The sequence below is a fragment of the Phalacrocorax carbo genome, chromosome 23 (genome assembly GCF_963921805.1).
Source record: "Phalacrocorax carbo chromosome 23, bPhaCar2.1, whole genome shotgun sequence".
Classification (NCBI taxonomy): domain Eukaryota; kingdom Metazoa; phylum Chordata; class Aves; order Suliformes; family Phalacrocoracidae; genus Phalacrocorax; species Phalacrocorax carbo.
In genome coordinates, this window is record NC_087535.1 from 6,127,655 (window position 1) to 6,145,515 (window position 17,861).

Below are 17,861 nucleotides of genomic sequence, written 5' to 3' on the forward strand. Positions count from 1 at the left end.
GTGCCATCGGGGCCAGCAAGGAACCGAGTATCACAACGAGACGCCGAGACAGAGACAAGACAGCAGCGCTAGCTGGCCCGTGGAGTGCTGGTTAAGGTTTCCCCTTGCCTAGAGCAAAGATTTCTCTCCCCTCCCCAGGAAACACAAGTCCCGCGCCTGACCCCGGGCGACACCGCCAACGCTGGCAGGGGAACTCAAAGGGAGCCTGTGCTGATCGACTCGGCAAGTCCGACAGAAAAGCAACAAATATCTCATCTCGCTGCGTCGAGTCTTTTCAAGTATCGCTCACTGTAAACATTGGGGGTTTGTTGGGTTGTACTGCAAGGAATCGGAGGCGGCTGCCAGAAACCACCACCAAAACGCAACCGAGGTGGCGTCAGCCCAGCTCTGCCCGACGGGGAGAGGGCAGCCGCCGCCGCTTCTGCTCAAGTGGTACCTGCAGAAACCAGCAACGCGCCGACCGCCGCCACGCCACGACCGCGGCCACGCCACGACCGCGGCCACGCCACCGCCCAGGGAGCTGCCGGATCAGCGCGGCGGCGCCGGCGCCCGGCGAGACAGAACGGGGGCAGAAAGGGGGAAAGCGTTTAAAATCAGATTTTTCCTCGTTCGACAGTAAGTGGGATTTAAAAAAAATATATATATATTGACACTATATAAATACATAGATAAAGCTGGATTTCAAGACAGGTTGGATGATCTGATGGTTTTGCAATTCGGGTAAAGTTCCATCTAGTGCCTATAAGTTACTCAGCCACTGAACTATCTTCTGGCTAAACTGCTATTTCACTTGTGTAAAAAGGTGTGGTGCAAACTTGTGCTCATATTTTTTATAAGATCCCAAAAAGAAGAAAATTTCGCTTTTCCAGACTTTCCAATTAGCGTAAGAGTCCGTTCGCAGAATGCCTGAGCCGCGTCCTCGGGAGTCTCTCGAGGACAGGATTCAGAGCTGGACTTTGTTGCCAGGATCATCTCTGTGGCCTCTGTGGTTTTTGCTCTATTTCTTTTTTTTTTTTTTCTCTCTTTTTCTTTCTTTTTTTAAAAAAAACCTTTAAATAAAGTTTTATTTTCTAATATACATCAAACAATTTTCATGCAAAGCAGCAGTCATGGAGACATCCAGACTTCCCAGGTTCCTTCTTTCCATGTATACTTGCAGAATTGATCCATCTTGATTTGACTCTGATTGAGATGCTTTGTCTTTCCCTCTTCCTGCCTTTTCAAACCGGATCCTAGATGATTTTGAACACAGTCCTTGGGCCAGTCTCTGATCCCTCCATAAGAGCCTTGGTATTTATACGTGTCCAGCGCCTTTCTTGCTTGTTCTCCCTCTTAATTCCCGAGAGTCCATGCAATCCTCTGCCCTTTGCCGTCTGTGAGCACCGCAACCTTTCTTCAGCTCTCAATAGACATGGCACCAATAAGTTGCTCTACTTTGTACGCCAGACGCTGCCTACGTGCCTGTTCATCCTGCTCCAGAGCCCCAATGAGCTGGGACAGAAAAAAATAAAAAGGGAGAAAAAAAGAAGAGAAAGAAGTCAGTGTGTGTGAGGGGGGGTGGTGGGGGCGGGTCGGCAGCAGGACGGGAGTAACGTGAACTGCGGATGCGTGAAACTTAAATGCCGAATGGCAAAGCAACGCGACGAGCGCTTCGCCACGTCGCAGCCGTGCTCATCGATTCGTCGGGCTGCTCGGTGCACGATGCCCGCACGCACCATCGGTCCCGCTCTTGTACCTTAGACTCCACTTTTCTTGTCTCATTTAGCATGAAAGTTATGAGATTTTTAAACCCTAATAGGCAAATCGCTGTGGCATTGTATCACAAATGCATACACGCAATTAAATGACAAAACCCTTCCCTTTAATGGACATAATTGCAAAATAGGTTCTTCTTACTCTGAAATGGAGGGATGGAACAGATGGCGAGAACTTGGTTTCAAGTAATGCATTCATTAAAGGAGCTCGTGCTGCCAGGGATTCTTTGCACAGAGGAGTCTGCGTCACCGCAACACGGGATTTGTACCGTGCGCTTCCCAAAAGACAGTGATGTTTCTGGGGAGCTTCACTGGGTCACGGTGATTTTCCACTGCATTTAGGAGTGGGCTGCACTAGGCATAAGCCAAGGCTGAGGAATGCAGTTGCTCCCACAATATTTTAGCTCCCAGTCCCTTGGGAAGTATGCTACAGGCACGGCCAGGACCCGAACCACCTTGTGCATGACCAGGACAGAGCGGGGCAGCAGCGGTGCGAGCTACCGTGGTGCTGCATCAAGGACGAGGGAGGAGGGGGGAGCGCTGGGCGGCAGCACGGGCGATCGCTGCCCAACCCGCTACCGCACAGCAGCGCGGCTCCTCTCCCACGCCGCACGTGCCGCGGGGTGCCGTAGCCTCTGCGCCCGCCCCGGGGGTCACCCACCTCTTCGCTGTACTTGCTGACGTAGGAGTAGATCTCGTTGAGGGCGCTCAGCATGTTGAACTCGGCGGAGTGCAGGCGCGACTGCTCAGCGAGGTAGGCGTTCATGTCTTGGTCGCTGATGGCGGGGAGCTTGGCAATGTCTGCGTAATACCTGCGGGAAGGAAGGGCCAAGGCGGGCCGTGAGAAACACGGAGGCTCAAAATGCCCCTCTTCTCCTTGGGATTTAAACTAGCTCTGCAGGGAAAAGGACATCATTTTGCTTTATGCTTACATCTAGCAAAATGGGATCCGGCCTGTAACAAGCTGAAATCAAGAGCGGCGATGCTCGGCAGCGCTGAGCTGTGCTCGCTGCCAGAGCCACCCTGCTGCATCATCGGCCACCGAGAGCAAAGCCGCTCGGCGCAGGAGGTCGGGCAGGACTGGAGCCAGCCCTGGACCCACGCTGCCGCCGCCCGTGCGCCGCTGCTCACCTCTCCACCCAGCTCTTGTAGCTGGGGATGTCCTTGGCGTACAGCAGCTTGTTGGAGGGGGAATCCTTGCCCAGGCGGTGCTCCGAGGTGGAGCAGGAATCCATGAAGGTCTGAGCCACGACAGAGAGGCAGGCGTCTGTGATGCTGCCTTTGTGGATGTCAAACACGAACTGGGGGTTTTTGATTACGTTCACCCAGAATCGGAGAGGGAGGCTGTAGGGAAAGCAAGAAACAGAATTACGTATTAAGACAAAGGCTAGGAAAAGATGCTTGCTGCAGTTTGTGCTCCCAGGCAGAATAAAGATGGTGGGAAGCAGCAACGACCTGAATGGGAGCTGGGCCAGGTCCATCAAACACCAGTTAGCCCAGTCCTGCTTGCGATGGGTCCCGCTATGCCTGGGCTGGACGCCGCTGCCCTGTGCACCCCAGGAACCGCTCTGGGGCCTGATCCTGCACAGAAAGGCAGAGGAGGGGAGAGCCCGGCGGGCAGCCGGCGCCGAGGGCAGGCTGGCTGTGCCGGGGCAGAGCTGAGCGGTGTTCGGTGGCACCGGGTGAGCAGCTCCGCGAGGGGCCCATTAAACTGAGCGCGTCGGAGTGGGAGTCTGCGGTGCAGGGCTGCGCCCGGGGCAGCGGCGCTGCCGCCCCCTCGCTGAGCCGCCGCTGCCCGGCCACTCCGCAGTCCATCATCTGTGAGCGGTGCAGCAGGCATCAGAGGCTTTGTCCCCAAATCCCGGGGCCTTTGTAATCAAAGGGAAATTATTATTCCTTTTTTCTTTGGCTGTATAGCAGGATCAAAAAAACCAGCTGCTGCCTTCTATTACCTTTCAAGTCTCAGCTCGCTCCCTCTATCCAGCTAGCTGCACTGAAGGCTTCAGCCTTAACTCTTGCTGCACTGAAGGCAAGCGGCTCAGCCGCACCCCGGCACCCCCAGCTCCCCCGACCCCTCATTACCCCCCGGCTCTCTCTTCCAAGCCCCTGTGTTTGCTTTGGCCTGCTCCCGTGGCATAAGCCTTCTCCCACGTTCCCACCAAAATTTCCTTTCTGGGAGTGCTGCAGCCAACCAAAGTGCTCAGCAGAGCTGTTAGTTCAGACACCAAATTCCCACCCTTCTCCGGAGCCCCCCGTGCCCTGGGGCAGGAAGGAGGACCAGGGCTCGGGTGGGCTGACGGCTCTGGCAGAGCAAACTCTGCCAGTCGGCGCTTTCTTTATTATTGCTCTAGAAGTCTCTTTTTTTTTTTTGCGATTCTAGAATTTTTATCCTAATAATTGCTTCTTCTAAGGCTTTCAGTAAATTGTTTTTAGCTTCCCACAGCCTTAGCAGGGAACCCAGCTTTTGCAGCCGTGATGATTAGAGGCCTTTTAAACCATGAGGGACTCTGCGGAAAATACAAAGTCTTGAGGGAGCAACCATTTGTTGTGCTTTTTTTTTCTTCCTCGCAGAGGTAAATTTCTAACCCACGGAGCTTTTAATCCTAAAATAACAGCAGAGGCAGAGACGTGAGAGCTCCTATTGTTCGGAGGAGGCTGAACCTGGCTGCAGTCCGTGCCGGCCACACGTGGGGCTGGCTCCTTCCCCCCTTGCCACCCCCTCCCACCGCCCGAACGCTCCAGCTGCTGCCCGAAGCACTGGGGAAGGTGCAGCGCTCTGCCGAGCTCTCCCCTCCCAGCTGCGCCGGCATTCGTGCCACAGCGCGGTTGCGCAGGCAGGGTGGTGCGGGCACGGAAACCTGCTTCCCTCCAGCAGACCGGCTCTGCAAACCCAGCCATTTCCAAAGTCCGGGTGAGTGCATCTACAGCCTGAGGCCAGCGCCCAGCTCCCACCCGGGCAGAGGACTCAGAGATAGCCGGGCTCCTGGTTTAACGCTGCGCTGGGGTTTCAGCTTGTGTGTGCCCTCGGGGGGGCAGCACAAACCAGGACCAAACCCCACTGCCATACCTGCACAGGGCACTGGGACAGCAGCGGTGCTGGCTGAAAAGCATTAGCACGGCTTTGTGGTGCCTCTCATGCTTTGGAGCTATGGGACTTGGCTGTTCCCAGCCTTCCCAAAGCTCTTCCCTCATCTCTGTTTTTCCCCAGGACACAGATAATTGCTCGGTACTCAGGTCTGCCCCCACTTCCACCCTCCTCCTCCATTCTTACCAATTGCTCTTCCACGTGTGCCTCACGTCTGTGTCATGGATGCCATGCTTATCCGCCTGCTCATCCAAGAAATCGAACATATACTTGATGGCCAGCGGGAGCGCGCTGCCGCGGTGCACGGTGCTGAACAGCGTCTCAAACAAGTCGTCCACGAATTTCTGTAGCGTACCCTAATGGGAGCAGCAACCGAGAAGGTGAAGGGAGGGACGGGCGCACGCTTGGCTAAGCCGCGGTGGCAGGAGGGGAGGCCAGATGGTGCTACCGGCTCTGCACAGCCCTGCAAAGCACCGCCACGGACGCCACAGGAATAATAAGGTCGGGGTCTTAACAAACACCGACTGTGCTGCCAGAGGGCCCTGGGGGAATGCTCCAGCCTGCGGCTACTCATGGCTGCACTTTCTCTTTATTTCTAACCTGAACCAATTTATTTTGCTTTCAAAACCAAATCTGTGTTATCTACAGTGATGAACACACGGTGAAAGACAGGAACGCTCTCTCTGGCCAAGGAAACTGGTTAAATATTTACAGGAACTGCTGCATCTCTTCAACTTCACACAGCGCAGAAGACTGAAGTATGGCAGCAATCACCGTGCAGTGTGAGGGAATCTGGGCTGTGTTTCTGCTGCTGCTCCAGGAGCCACCCAACCCCTGGGGCCCAGGAAAGCCCGGCGGGGACAGTCGCCCCTGGAGCTGAGCATCGTTAGGGACTGCACAGGACCCCCGGCAGGGTGTATGGACGCATTTCCCAAGCGAATTTAGCGCACGGCAGTTACCTTTGTAGCTAATAGCCTGGTCAGGTAGATTTCGGATACCATCTTACTGCCCCGGTCTCCTTCCTTTTGGTCTCCGTGGTCGTGGTTTTTGACCAAGTGCCAGACCTTGACGCCGCTCTCCAGGTCGGGGGTGATCATGGGGGCGCGGGAGCGCAGGCTGTCGGGGCTGCCCGTGTAGCGGAAGGTGGAGTCTGAGCGACGGGAAGAGAAGTTGGTCACGCTCAAAGCAAACCCTTTTCATTTCCCTGTCTCTTCTCAGTGATGCCACCGTGCTTGGTAATGCCAAAATCATCCGCACTGGCTTTTTTTTTAATGGGGTAATGAAATGTAATGCCAGCCAGGCACCCACAAAATTTGGTGTTTGTCAACGACACAGGTTGGTCTTCACCGAATAGAGTCCCTCAGACTCGAACCTTTCTGTTTTCACACTCAGACGTGGGACTTTGCCGCTCCCTTCACACCCTTTACTTACGTGAACTCAATAATACGAGTCCACGCAAGACATCTCCCTGAGCTACAGCTCATTAACACATTAACCCTGGGCACCAACTCCTGCGGCACCGGAGGCCTGGTATCAGTATTTTGTAAATAATAACAAGCTGTGCGGCACAAAGGGCAGAAGAAAACTGTTGTTCTTGAGCCTTTCATTAGAGCAACAAGGGCTCAAGCTGAGCAGCGACTGCAGAGCCCGAGGCCAGTCCTGCATCGCAGCCGTGCCACCCGCGGGGCTGCGCGGGGCGGCCTCCCCGCTGTCCCCACGTCTGTCCTCCTTCCCAGCAGGCAAAGGGGAGCTCAAAGGGGAGCAGACAAAGGTTTTTCCCTTAATTGCTGAGAAACCACGGAGGGATGTGAGATACATTTAACTTCCCAAGCAATGTGCCTCCCTGGATCCCATCTATGGCATCTCCAAGCTGAGACACGGGGCTGACTAGCACTGCCGGGCGCTGCTGGGTTTTTCTGTTCTCACTAAATTTCTTTGTTCTCCGAGAATCTTGTGCATTTTTCTCAAGTTTAGCCTCCAATGCGCTGCTCGCCCTCCTCAGCAAGAATAAGGGGATCAATCATAAATCAGCCGAGGGAAATACACAAGTCATTACCAAAGTAGCTAGATTTTCATCCCTGATTAAGGCGTAGATAAATGACTACTCCAACTGATATAATTAAGGAGACAGACATGGGGACAGCTAGGGAAGCATCTAGTAATTCTATTTTTAAACATAGCTCTCTACTGATATATAATGGGGGAAGTAAATAAGTACCTAATTTAAATTCTGTCTGCACAATTAGAGGTATTAATCTTAACATAAGCGATGATAGTTCACATTGGTAGTTTGCAAAAACTTTTCCATCTGACATAGATCAACGAGCACCGAAGACTCAGGTTGTGTGACCCAGCCTTGGCTTTTCCATCACCCGAAGCGCTGGCACGCGGGTGAACTACACCTCGCAGGGAGAAATGCCTTTTTCACCTGGCTTTTGCCTGAAGATTCTCCTGTGGACGGCTCCTCGGAACCCTTGCTCGAGAAAAAAAACACATTGTTTTGGAAGCTATAACCGAGAGAGGAAGACGGGTTTGTCAGGAGACCTCTCGTTTGTAAAACACTGTGTAAAATGAAAGATAATGAAAGATCAGTGCACTAGAGATTTTGCCACTGCTGCCTTTTATGGAAGTCTATTATTACTATTACTGGGGATTTAGTGCTATAAACGCACACCTGGCACCTTGCAGACTCATTTACTCAGGCTGCAGCGTCTTCAGGGACCCTCTGTGAAGTGCCGAGCCCTGCTATAATGCGAGTAATGAATTCCCAGGTGTGCACAGCCGAGCACACCGAGTTAAGACTGCTGCTACCCATTTTTGACCCATTAGCTAAGAATTCAGGATCCTCCACTTAGAGAAGAAATAGATGAAGGAATCGGGCTTTTCGCTGGTGCAGCCCTGCTTATGTGCGAGGGACGTCAAGTGGCTGTCCTGCAGCGGGAGCCCCACGGGTGCGCTGAGCATCCATCCCCTCGGAGGCAAAAGCCTTTCCCTGGGCTTTTCCAAGACCCTCTTTCCCAAAGGCCGCTCACATGGGGCTTCACATTTCCTTTTCCCTCCTCTCGGCTTCTCTAGTCTTTTTGCTGTTCTGCTCATAGATGGAAAAGCCTTTGCAAAAAACCAGTAGCCAAGGGCATTTGTTTGGCACATGAGCGCACTTTCATTTTGGCAGACGTCGTGTGGTTCTTTGGGGGAAGCTGCTGCTTTTCCCTCACCTAATTCCCTTAAGGTGTTGCCTTCCTGCAACACAGGCAGCTTCAGTCCCAGCCCCATCAAGATACATTCTCAAGTAAAGCTGCAAGCTCCAGGCTGGCTCTAAAACATCCAGTGCAGCAGGAGCAAAGCCCAGTCGCCATCGTTTCCCGGCCCTTAACTCCGCTTCTTACCGTATCTACTAATAGACGTCCGGGATATACTGGCAGAGGCAGGAATATTGTAGGAGGAGGTCTGTTTGGGAACGAGAGCCACAACTGAGCGGTCTGATACCTGGGGAGGCAAAGGAAGAGAAGAAAAGATCACCGGCTGCTCAAGGTAACACGAGTCCCCCGGGCCCGGCCTCGGCGGGAGCTGTCGGCACGGCACGGGGCTCCCGGGGGCGCGGGGGGCGATCCCGCTGGCCAGCCCTTGGAGGGACACGCTCCTGGTCTGGCTGAGCTCTGTGCTGGGCTGGCAGCAGCTCTACAGCGAGGGACTGACGGAAAGAAGCGATAAATCAAAAGATGCATTGAAGATGTTTTTGGTCGTTCTGATTTAAGATTACATTTTATCCAATAAAAATGAGAATCTCGAGAATTGTTGTGATCCAATTAAAGTAACAATGCAGAGGGAATAAAACAGCTATAATAACGTTATGGACCATAAAACATTCCTATTAAACCATTTTTTATTTTAGCAATTTTTACAAACTTTAAAAGTTTGATTTACAGCTGAGCAAGTCATAAAGCCATCTTTCAGGGTATTAAATTGTCAGTCCTCTACTGCACTAGAGAAGTAATTAAATGCTGGGAAGTCAAACTATAAATGAACATTAGTGCTAACAAGATTTTGTTACAGCAGATTTTAGTAGCCATGTTTAATTTTATCCTCCCTATAAATCTAGTAGTCACTGGAAGTTTTTTAACTTATTTGCCTTAATTAAGGTTCTGCAGGTTGCCAGAGAACGGGCCTGAGAGTCTTTTAATTTTGAACTTGTGGCCCGTGGTGCAGCAGGGCGAGGGCGCGGGGAGCGGCGTCACCGCATCTCGCAGGCTGACCGACCCGCCGGGGCCCAGCCAGCACGTTATTTAGAGGAGCTGTACAAAAGAAATGCCTCTTTGGGCAAGAAAAAAATTGCTTTTGGAGCTAAGTCCTCCATTATTTGCCAGGAGCCCTGCGAGGGACACGGCCCTGTCCCTACGCATGGCGAAGCTCCAGGGCAGCCACTGGAGCATCTCCCCACGCTATCAGCAGAAGGGGTGTTTGTACAACATCGGCTGCCGTGAGGTGAGCTGCACGCAGCGATCGTCACTGCCTAATGCTCCCTCCACGGCTTTGGGTTCTGTTCAGATGAAAGATTTCATGTAAGTGCAAATTATTATTATTGTTAGTGATAGTGAAAATAATAGTCACTTGTGCTTCACAGTACCGATGTGAGATATTCCTAAGCAAAACACTTCAAACACCTCCGTTATTTCCTCTTCTGCTCCTGCCTCACTTCATCCAATTTATTAAGTCAATGGAAGAAACGATCAGTGGTAATATTATTTTCTGAGGCTGTTATTAGCTGCCACTTCAGTTCAGTTTCACTAGGGAGGAACGTGAATGCGCCGGCAGCCCAGGGTGCTCCCGCAGAGGCAGCAGCTCCCCGGCCGCTGTGCCGGGATCCAGTTCTACCGGGACTGTGGTTAACTGGGAGAGAGGCATTAAAAATTCCACATGCACACAGAGCACTCTCACTCTCTAAATTTTGGGTCGAATGGCTCTTGTCAGCTAAAAACTACCAGCGTGCAAATTAGCATCAGATGTAACACACATTCGTTTCCCATCTCGCTCCGCTGTTGCCCCACTCCCATAAAACCCCAGAGACGCCTGCGAAGCTGGCTGGCTGTTTTATAACTTTATAAATATTCCAATTTTTCTACAAGCTGGAAACGTGCTGCACAAAACACCTTAAAAAAAAGAAAAATAAAACCTGAGGCGGGGAGCGCAGCAGTGCAGAAGCCCAGACACCCTGTGTTTGTGTGGGCTTGTGAGGATGCAGGGAGGATGCCGGCCCTACCGCCCTCGCTCCTGGGTCTCATTTTCCACACAAATCTTCCCTCTCTGCTTCTAATTTTTCATTTAAAATAGTTTTCTAGTCTTGGCCTTTCCAGACTCACAGTGGCTGACAGGTATTCATGCTCTGCTGCCTCTGAGTTAACCCTGCATGAGCCACTGTAAATCATTTGATATTAAATTCAGGGTTTCATTTTTCTTGAGTAAAAGCACGCAGGGTGAGACTCTCCCGTGGAGTTTAATAGGCATGAAACCAAAAGGGTACTACACAAATGTAATACAATTCCTTACAATATAGTTTAAAAGCTCCAGAGAATTTAACAAAGAATTACACCTATTTAACCTATACATCTATTTTTATAAATGAAAAAATAAGCAGCAGGCATAGAGTTCTCGACGTAATTCTATAAAGTGGTTCAAAAAATATTACAGAAAGATGAATATTTCTTTTTCAGTCCAATCTGGCTTTTGGCTGCAAAGGCTCCCTATGAAAAACACATTTTATCGGTTGACGCAGATATATATTGTACTTTTATCGCCCTAAACATGTAGAAAACAAACGTAACAGTGTCAAAAACTAACGTAACAGTGCCAAAATCCAGCAGCCAGGTGTGGAGCTGAGAAACTCGTGGAATTAAATAACTGCCCTCTGCAGAGCTTCCCCAGCCTGCCCCAGAGCATGGGGAGCGGGAGGCTGGTTTGGTCCCTGGCAGGAGTTTGAGCCCCAGGAGCTGCAGGGACGGAGCTGCGGAGCAGAGGGACCCCAGAAATCAGGAGCAGGGGCAAGGCTGCGAGGAACAGGCAGTTCTGGTCCTTCAGCGCTTACTCTCAGGCGACAGCGCCTCTCCAAAACACTACAAAGCGCCAGGTGTCCTGGGATGGAAACAGGGGATGCACATCCCCAGTTACTGCGTGCAAACCCGGAGATGGCTTTGCCTTCAGATCAGCGGATAAAAGTAGACCAAGAATAAAGACAAGAGAGCTCTGAATAAGAGATGGAGAGAGCGTTACAGAGCTAGCTTTCATTTTTTCTAGAAACTTAGAAATCCTCCTCACTAGTCCTCCAGAAGCTGGAGAAATCTAGATTTCATTTTCATGGCTTGAACCACACCTGCTTTGTATGTGACACTCCTGTTAAATTGGTGAGGCAGCAGCACCTGGAACGCAAATGGTTTGATACCCTCTTCCAAGCTGTGCCTTTGCCCACATATTTGTTCTGCTGTGTAGTCCTGGAGCATCTGTATTTTTGATAACCAATAAAAACATTTATTACTCAAACAGAAAAAAAAACCTGGTAGGAATAAAATAAAAATAAAAATTAAAAAAAAAAATCACTGTTTTTGGCAAAAGCCCTGCCTTGACAAGGTTTCTGTTGCAGTCGAGCGAACTTGGCTTCTTTTTACGGCTGAAACAGCTCTATGGGGCTGTGCAGCGCTCGGGCCAGAGCAGGGAGAGACATGTGCAATTGCTACCCAGTTAGATGTTTGGCAGCAAACTTCCACGTTGTTTCAGAGCAAAACTGACATTCAAATGGCAGGAATAGCTGCAGCATCTTGAGTGCTGCAAGGATGTTGTTTATTTTGAGGGTAGACTTGTGGCTCAGATTTTCCCACAGGCACTAAAATGAAAGTATTCCCTCCCCTCACACCCAACACACATCAGGCAAACACGGCTTTCACTTGTGACTTCCTTAGATGACTTTTAAAGATCAAGGCACAATAAAGTCTCGCTGCTTCCTTGCACGTTAGTTAATCCCTTGCAACTGTCAGGTAAAACAGATTTTAGAAACAATGGAATTCATCTGCACAACTCGTATGACATTTTACAGTAATCTGAGTTTAAATCCTTCGGGCTGCTTGGAGAAGTTGACCCTCGAGGTGCTTTTTCACAGGCACTTTGCATATTTATGCCATTCTCTCTGCCTCGCTCCCTGATGATATGGCTCCTGTCAATACTGGCTCGCATTCAGCTTACACAGCATGAGTCACGCTGATGGACTTGCGATGGTGTATAAACAGAGAAAGATGCCAGATTAAATACTAAACCCTTCTGTGTAGGTAGTGATGGACAGTAGTAGGTTACAGGTCCCAATTAATGCAGTTATCCTCCGCTGTAGACAGGCTTTGAGTAAAAGCCTTTGATTCTCTTTAACCAAACCTTCCTCAGTTCTGGCTTTATGTCTTTTTCCATCTCTCGTGCGCCACAAGAAGCCCCTTCCAACAGATGCACGCCTCTCCAGGGCGGGCTGGGCTGGGCTGGGGCACGCATGCTGCGAAAGCTAAAGATGGCAACAATTTCTTAGGCCACCTTGCCCACCCTGGCTGATGCACCACAGAGCATCTTCGCTGTCTAGCTTAGTTTTGTATGACTTTATTGGCAAAACTCCTGTTACTTGGCTTGGAAGGCTAGGTCTGGGACTTAGGAGGTTTGATGTCATCACTCTGTCAAGAAGTAGCCCCTGATATTCACCCTTTCTTGGCCTGGCTCCATGCCATACCTCCCCACAGCACTCCCTTGACCTTCCCATGTGACAGTATTTGAAGTATTTGCTCTGTTTCCCTTCTTCACTCCATACACGATGCTCAAGAGTCAAGACGTAGGAAGATCACGTGTATAAGAGATGAGCTGCCGCTGCAGCCTGTGCTTTGCATCAGATCATCTGACCGTGTGGTGTTTGCAAAGCCTTGAACGAAGGCAGAGACCCCTCTTCCTTACCCGCTGCCCTCCTGGTTGTCTCAGACCCCCACATGAACACCCGAGCCCCACGTGCCATCCATCCCCTGGCCCTGCGTCCAGCCGCGGCAGCTCAGCCCTCGCCACCGCTCCCTCTATCTCACTAGCACGGCTGGCGGTTTTAATTTAGCCAATTTTCAACTCTGCTAGTTTCTTTAAGATCCACGTCAAGGTTGCTTTCCCATCTAATGCGTAAGCACATTGAACCCTTCTGGTTTATCATACAAATGTGACCTCCCTGTCTGTCCCGGTAGACGAGATACTTGGGAATTAAATTTCTGCTTCTCTTTTCTTCCCTCCTGGCAGCTTTCTGGGAGCTGTCTGCTGGGGCTGCTTTCTTACCTGATAATGCATCAAGGTGTTCAAGCGCTTCCAATCTCCTTCAATCTTGGTGGTGATGTCTTCATCTTGCAGGACCACACGAGCGATCCGGCCCTGCCGCCACTCTGCGGGAGAGGCAAAAACCAGGCAGACGCGATGGTCAGAGAGGGAAAAGGCACGAACAGGCTCTATCCAGTTCTGGCCCAAGTCAGTACTGGACAGATGAGCCTGTAGAAAAGCCCACCTCCCAGGAAGAGGCACCCAGAGGAAGCTAAATTCTGCTCTTAAATCTGCTACAAGGAAGGTCTCACTGACAGTTTTCTTGCAGCAAAGTGCAGCTTTTTAATTCCCACGCAGGGGGTTCTGCAGTGTTTAGCTAAATTAAGGTGCAGGACTTTCCCAGACCCTCTGCCCCCCTGGCTCTAGTAAGATACACAAGCTTGAGGAGAAGCTTTGCTCAGCAGAGTGAAGGAAGCTTCAGGAATCATTTGCTCTGTGGTCAATGGACAATTAGCTGATCCCACAGAGCTCAAAACCTATCCGGCTGGAGCAGCACCCACGTTTTTTTTAGGGGCAGAAACGTGTGTGTTTGTGCAGCCCGAGCTCTAGCTTTTAAGTTCTGCAAAACCCACAGAATTTCACTGATAACAACCACCTCTCTGATCTTCCCCTTCCTATGAGGCAGGGAAGCTCCTACCCAAGTCCATGTCAACAGCTCTTGGTCTTTGAGAATATGGGACGTTTTTGTATACGGCATCGAGGATCTTCTCTTTGACTTGAGTGATGGTGTCACAGTTCAGCACCTTCACAGGGATCTCTGGGCTGTTCTCATTATCCGGATTCACACAGTTCAGGATCTAGAAGGGAAGGAGAACCACACCATGCTCTAAAGGGCTTCAGACAAGCATCCAGGAAGACTGTAACCACATCTGTCACAACTACCCTTTCTCATAAAAACCCGCTACACCCCTATTTGCATTGTTGCTGTTGCATCTGGTATATCTTTATAACGGTTATTAAGGTAAGAGCCCTGGATGTCCATTTTCATTTGCTAGAGGGAGGGCAATGCTCAATGCACAGGGAGATAAAACACTGCCCTCAAACCCTGCTTCTCAAAACCTTAGCTCAGGCTATTTGTACCCACAAGTTAGGGGCACACGCGACTTGGGCACGGGTCTAGCAGCATGAGGCTTTATTGCACTAGCAACGCTTGTGCTTCGTGGTGGTGTCCTAAGCACTGGCCTAAAGGTCAGACCAGCTCATGTCCAAGTGGGGAGGACAGGAGCGATTCATGGCAGCTTCTACAGTGATCACTCACCAGAGTCTTGTACTCAATTTGCTGCCGGATCAGCTTGTCCTCGCTGAGGGAGTAACGGGCTTCTCCTGTGATGGCATCAATCGGACCTTTCTCCATCTGTTGCTTGATGGCACAGTAGAGCATGAAGAGCGGCTCTCCAGCGCATTCCTACACAACGAGACAGACAGCAAAACTAACACAGAGGTGAAGGTGCATCTCCTCCAGAGCCACTGGCTGCAGACAGGTTTGGACGATTCATTTCAGCAGAGCCATAGTCCCGTTGACTCAGTCTTTAGCACATGTGCAAACCAGGCTCAGCCCCCAGCACCTCCCGGAGAGGACGGCCAAAACCATGAGCTCCGTTGCTCAACGGGGTATGTTGTCTTTGGCTTGGTAAATCTCTACTGAACCTACATGGAATTTGAGATCTTGGTCTCATTGTTCATTCCCACGAAGCAAATTCTGTGGGGTTTCCAAAACCACAAATAAAGTTAAAAAATATGGAAGCATAGGCAAAGAGATGTGAGAATTTCTCCTAACTGCTAAAGAGGTGCAGCAGAAACTCCATTACACGAGAATTACACCTGGCGATCTGAGGGTTGACGGCAGCTGTGACAGCTCGGCTCAACCCACGTAACAGCAGCCCCAGGTTCAGGCATCTCCGAGCAGGTTTCCACCCCCCGCCTTGCTACTACGCCTTTTGACTCGGAGTCTGACTGAAGAATTTCAAGCCCAGATATGCCCCGGGGATGGCTGGTGGGTGAGACAGCAAAGTAGCAGCAGGGTCTCAGCTCCATCTCTCCTTACCTTGAGGAACTTGTGGAGGAGGAAGGCGAACCAGTTAGTCAGCATCTTCTCAGCCACCGACTCAGTCCTAGGGAAGCCAGGAGGACACGCATATAACATACAAAACCAAACCACCCATCAGAGGCCCCAAATCTCCCCAGGTGGCACCAGCCGGCTGCCCCCCGGCACAGCGCCCGTGGTGATTTGAACCGGGGCCGTGGTGTGGGAGCAGGCAGGCAGCAGGATGCGCCACCGCTGTGCCCCCCACCCTGCTGCATGGGGCTGACAGCAGCCTGCCCAGCTGACAGCCCGTCACAGCCCTGATGGGGCTTGGTGACAGGGAGCCCGGTGACACTCGCCTCCTTGCACGTGGTGCAAATTACAGCCTGGCTCGGTAAATCACTGGGATTTGCAGCTTGCTGGCAATCAGGGACAGCAGAGTGACAATGGCAGGGAAATTGCAGCTTTCTCCCCAGTCCCACCCAGCGTCCTCTCCCCACATTGTACCCAAGATTATCTCTAATTTATATACAATGGCTCCTAATGATAGTTTTTAATGCTGGCTCTGCAGGACCCGGAGATGTTCCTTAAAGCACCACAATCCCTTTTCCTGGGACAGGGTGGCAGTGCTGGTGGCAGGGCGTCTCCCTGTCCACACCCGAGCCCCAACCAGGCAGCTTGGGCTGGGGCGGCAGGCAGGCAGGGGGGCAGGCAGGGGGGCAGGCAGGGGGGCAGGCAGGGGGGCAGGCAAGGCTGCCAGCCTGCCCGTGAGGCCGTGCACAGGAGGGCTGCTCTGCTGCCAGCTGAACCAGCTGCAGACGGGAGCCCGGGCAGCCTGGCTCTCTGCACCATGGCTTTGCCATTGCTACCGGCCTTCCCCTCACGCCACATGCGATACCGGGATGAGGTCCAAATGTCAGCAAGCTAAGAGGGGTGGATCCAACCCCTTGCCCTCTGCAGCACCCTTTGCTCTGGGGACCATGCCTCCCTGCACCTTCACCATGAACCTGCGGCAAGGCGGCAGCCCCGCTGGGTCTGGGCATCCCTCTGCGCCTTCATCCCCTTGGCCGCTCTGCTCCCGGAGCCATCACCGTGCCACCAACCTGCTCAGGAGGTGGCCAGGGTACACAGTGATGCACCGAGCCCCTGCCTCCACCCGCACCCTGACCTGGAGCGAGTCACCGTCCCGCTCCGGACCCCTTTTCCCCCCATTCTCCCCCATCTGCTCCGCTGCTTTGACTTAAAGACTGCCCTTTGAGTATGTATTTATACATACCCTTTGGTATGTATTTATACAGCATCCCGCATGTTTGAAAACTCTGGCATTTAATGAAAAACACATACTATAAAAGCAACAGGGTTTGATCACAAAGTCAAGCAGATCAAGTATAAACAGGAGCCACAGATTTCAGCAAACAAAAACTGATGCCAGTCAGCTAACGGACCTGGGGTCACGTTATCCATCATCTCTCAGGATCGCAACATCTGCCAGGAGTTTGTGAAAATGTCTGCAGATCCCCAAAGAATTTAAGCCTGAATTGATTAACTGCCTAAAAATTCATCCTACAAACCCAGACGCACATTGTTCTCCTGTTTAAAATATTTCAGTCACCCCGTTAAAGAGGAGAACCACTGGGACGCTGCCGCGCCAGGGAGCCCCGGAAAATGGAGAGTTGGCGATACAAACTGAAGAACAGGTGAAAAACTCAGCGAAAGATACGTTCAGGACTTCAGGGTGAATATTAATTTAATAAAGTACTTTGTTAATAGAATATTAAATTAAGAATTGGCAAGCCTTCCGATTAGCCCTGCCGGTGAAGTGATGCCGTGGCCCGTCCCTGTTGGCTGCTCATGCCCGACACCAACACCAGCACCGTAAAAATAACTGAAATACAGAGTGACAGTGGAGTTGGGGCATATTGTGTGGGAGATGGGAATCGGATACTCCCGTGCCTAGCTGCTCCCTTTTATTTCTTTGTCAGAAATACAAAATCAGCTGAATGGAACAGCAAAAAAGAAACGCCTCAGAGGATCTCTGTCAAATTCCATTTCTCCTTACCTTCAAGCACTGAATCTCACTCTCATCTTGACACAGACTGACGCTTGGAGATATTTGCAGTGCATCAGTCCCAGGGGTGGCCAGCAATTAAGTTAATCATCACTGTCCTAACACTGGCTAAGGAAAGGGGCTGCTTCTAACCCTCCTCACTGCCGGGTGCAGCACGAGCACCGTAGGCTCCTTGCAAACAAGCCTGCTCTATATACTTTCCCTGGCCTCCTCTGCCCTCGAAATGGGATCGGTGCTGGAGAGCTGGGTAAGCCATCCCTTAAACTCTGCCCGCCGCCACGGGGCCTGACCTCTCCTTCTCTCCACGGAGCCACAGCTGTAGGTGCTGCGGGGCTTTGTACTGCCCCTCGGCAGGCATCGCTCCTGCTCCGTCGCTGGGCTGGTATCTGAAACGCTCTTATAGATCTGCCTCTAACAATAAAAAATGAGGTCCTGAAGATTAACACAGCAGGGGAGAATCCCTAGACTTGGAGAAAACCCTTCTCATACTGACCACATAACAAGGGCAAAGCACGATCCAGAGATGACTTTCCAAAGGCGTCTGACGCCAGCAACCAGCACCTT

At 51.4% G+C, this 17,861-nt stretch overlaps 1 protein-coding gene across 3 annotated transcripts in view; it reads right to left on the reverse strand.

Annotated features, from left to right (window-relative positions):
• Positions 1 to 620: 620 nt before the first annotated feature.
• Positions 621 to 17,861, reverse strand: part of PLXNA2 (plexin A2) — a 182,370-nt gene continuing 165,129 nt past the window's right edge. For all 3 annotated transcript variants that reach the window (XM_064471865.1, XM_064471864.1, XM_064471866.1), the window contains 10 exons: positions 15,251 to 15,317; positions 14,465 to 14,611; positions 13,844 to 14,003; positions 13,168 to 13,271; positions 8,226 to 8,325; positions 5,799 to 5,989; positions 5,026 to 5,195; positions 2,886 to 3,098; positions 2,416 to 2,566; positions 621 to 1,491 (listed from right to left, as the gene is read on the reverse strand). In XM_064471865.1, the coding sequence (XP_064327935.1) occupies positions 1,396 to 1,491; positions 2,416 to 2,566; positions 2,886 to 3,098; positions 5,026 to 5,195; positions 5,799 to 5,989; positions 8,226 to 8,325; positions 13,168 to 13,271; positions 13,844 to 14,003; positions 14,465 to 14,611; positions 15,251 to 15,317 (1,399 nt within the window). In that variant the 3' untranslated portion in view covers positions 621 to 1,395. The remainder of the gene's footprint in view (positions 1,492 to 2,415; positions 2,567 to 2,885; positions 3,099 to 5,025; positions 5,196 to 5,798; positions 5,990 to 8,225; positions 8,326 to 13,167; positions 13,272 to 13,843; positions 14,004 to 14,464; positions 14,612 to 15,250; positions 15,318 to 17,861) is intronic.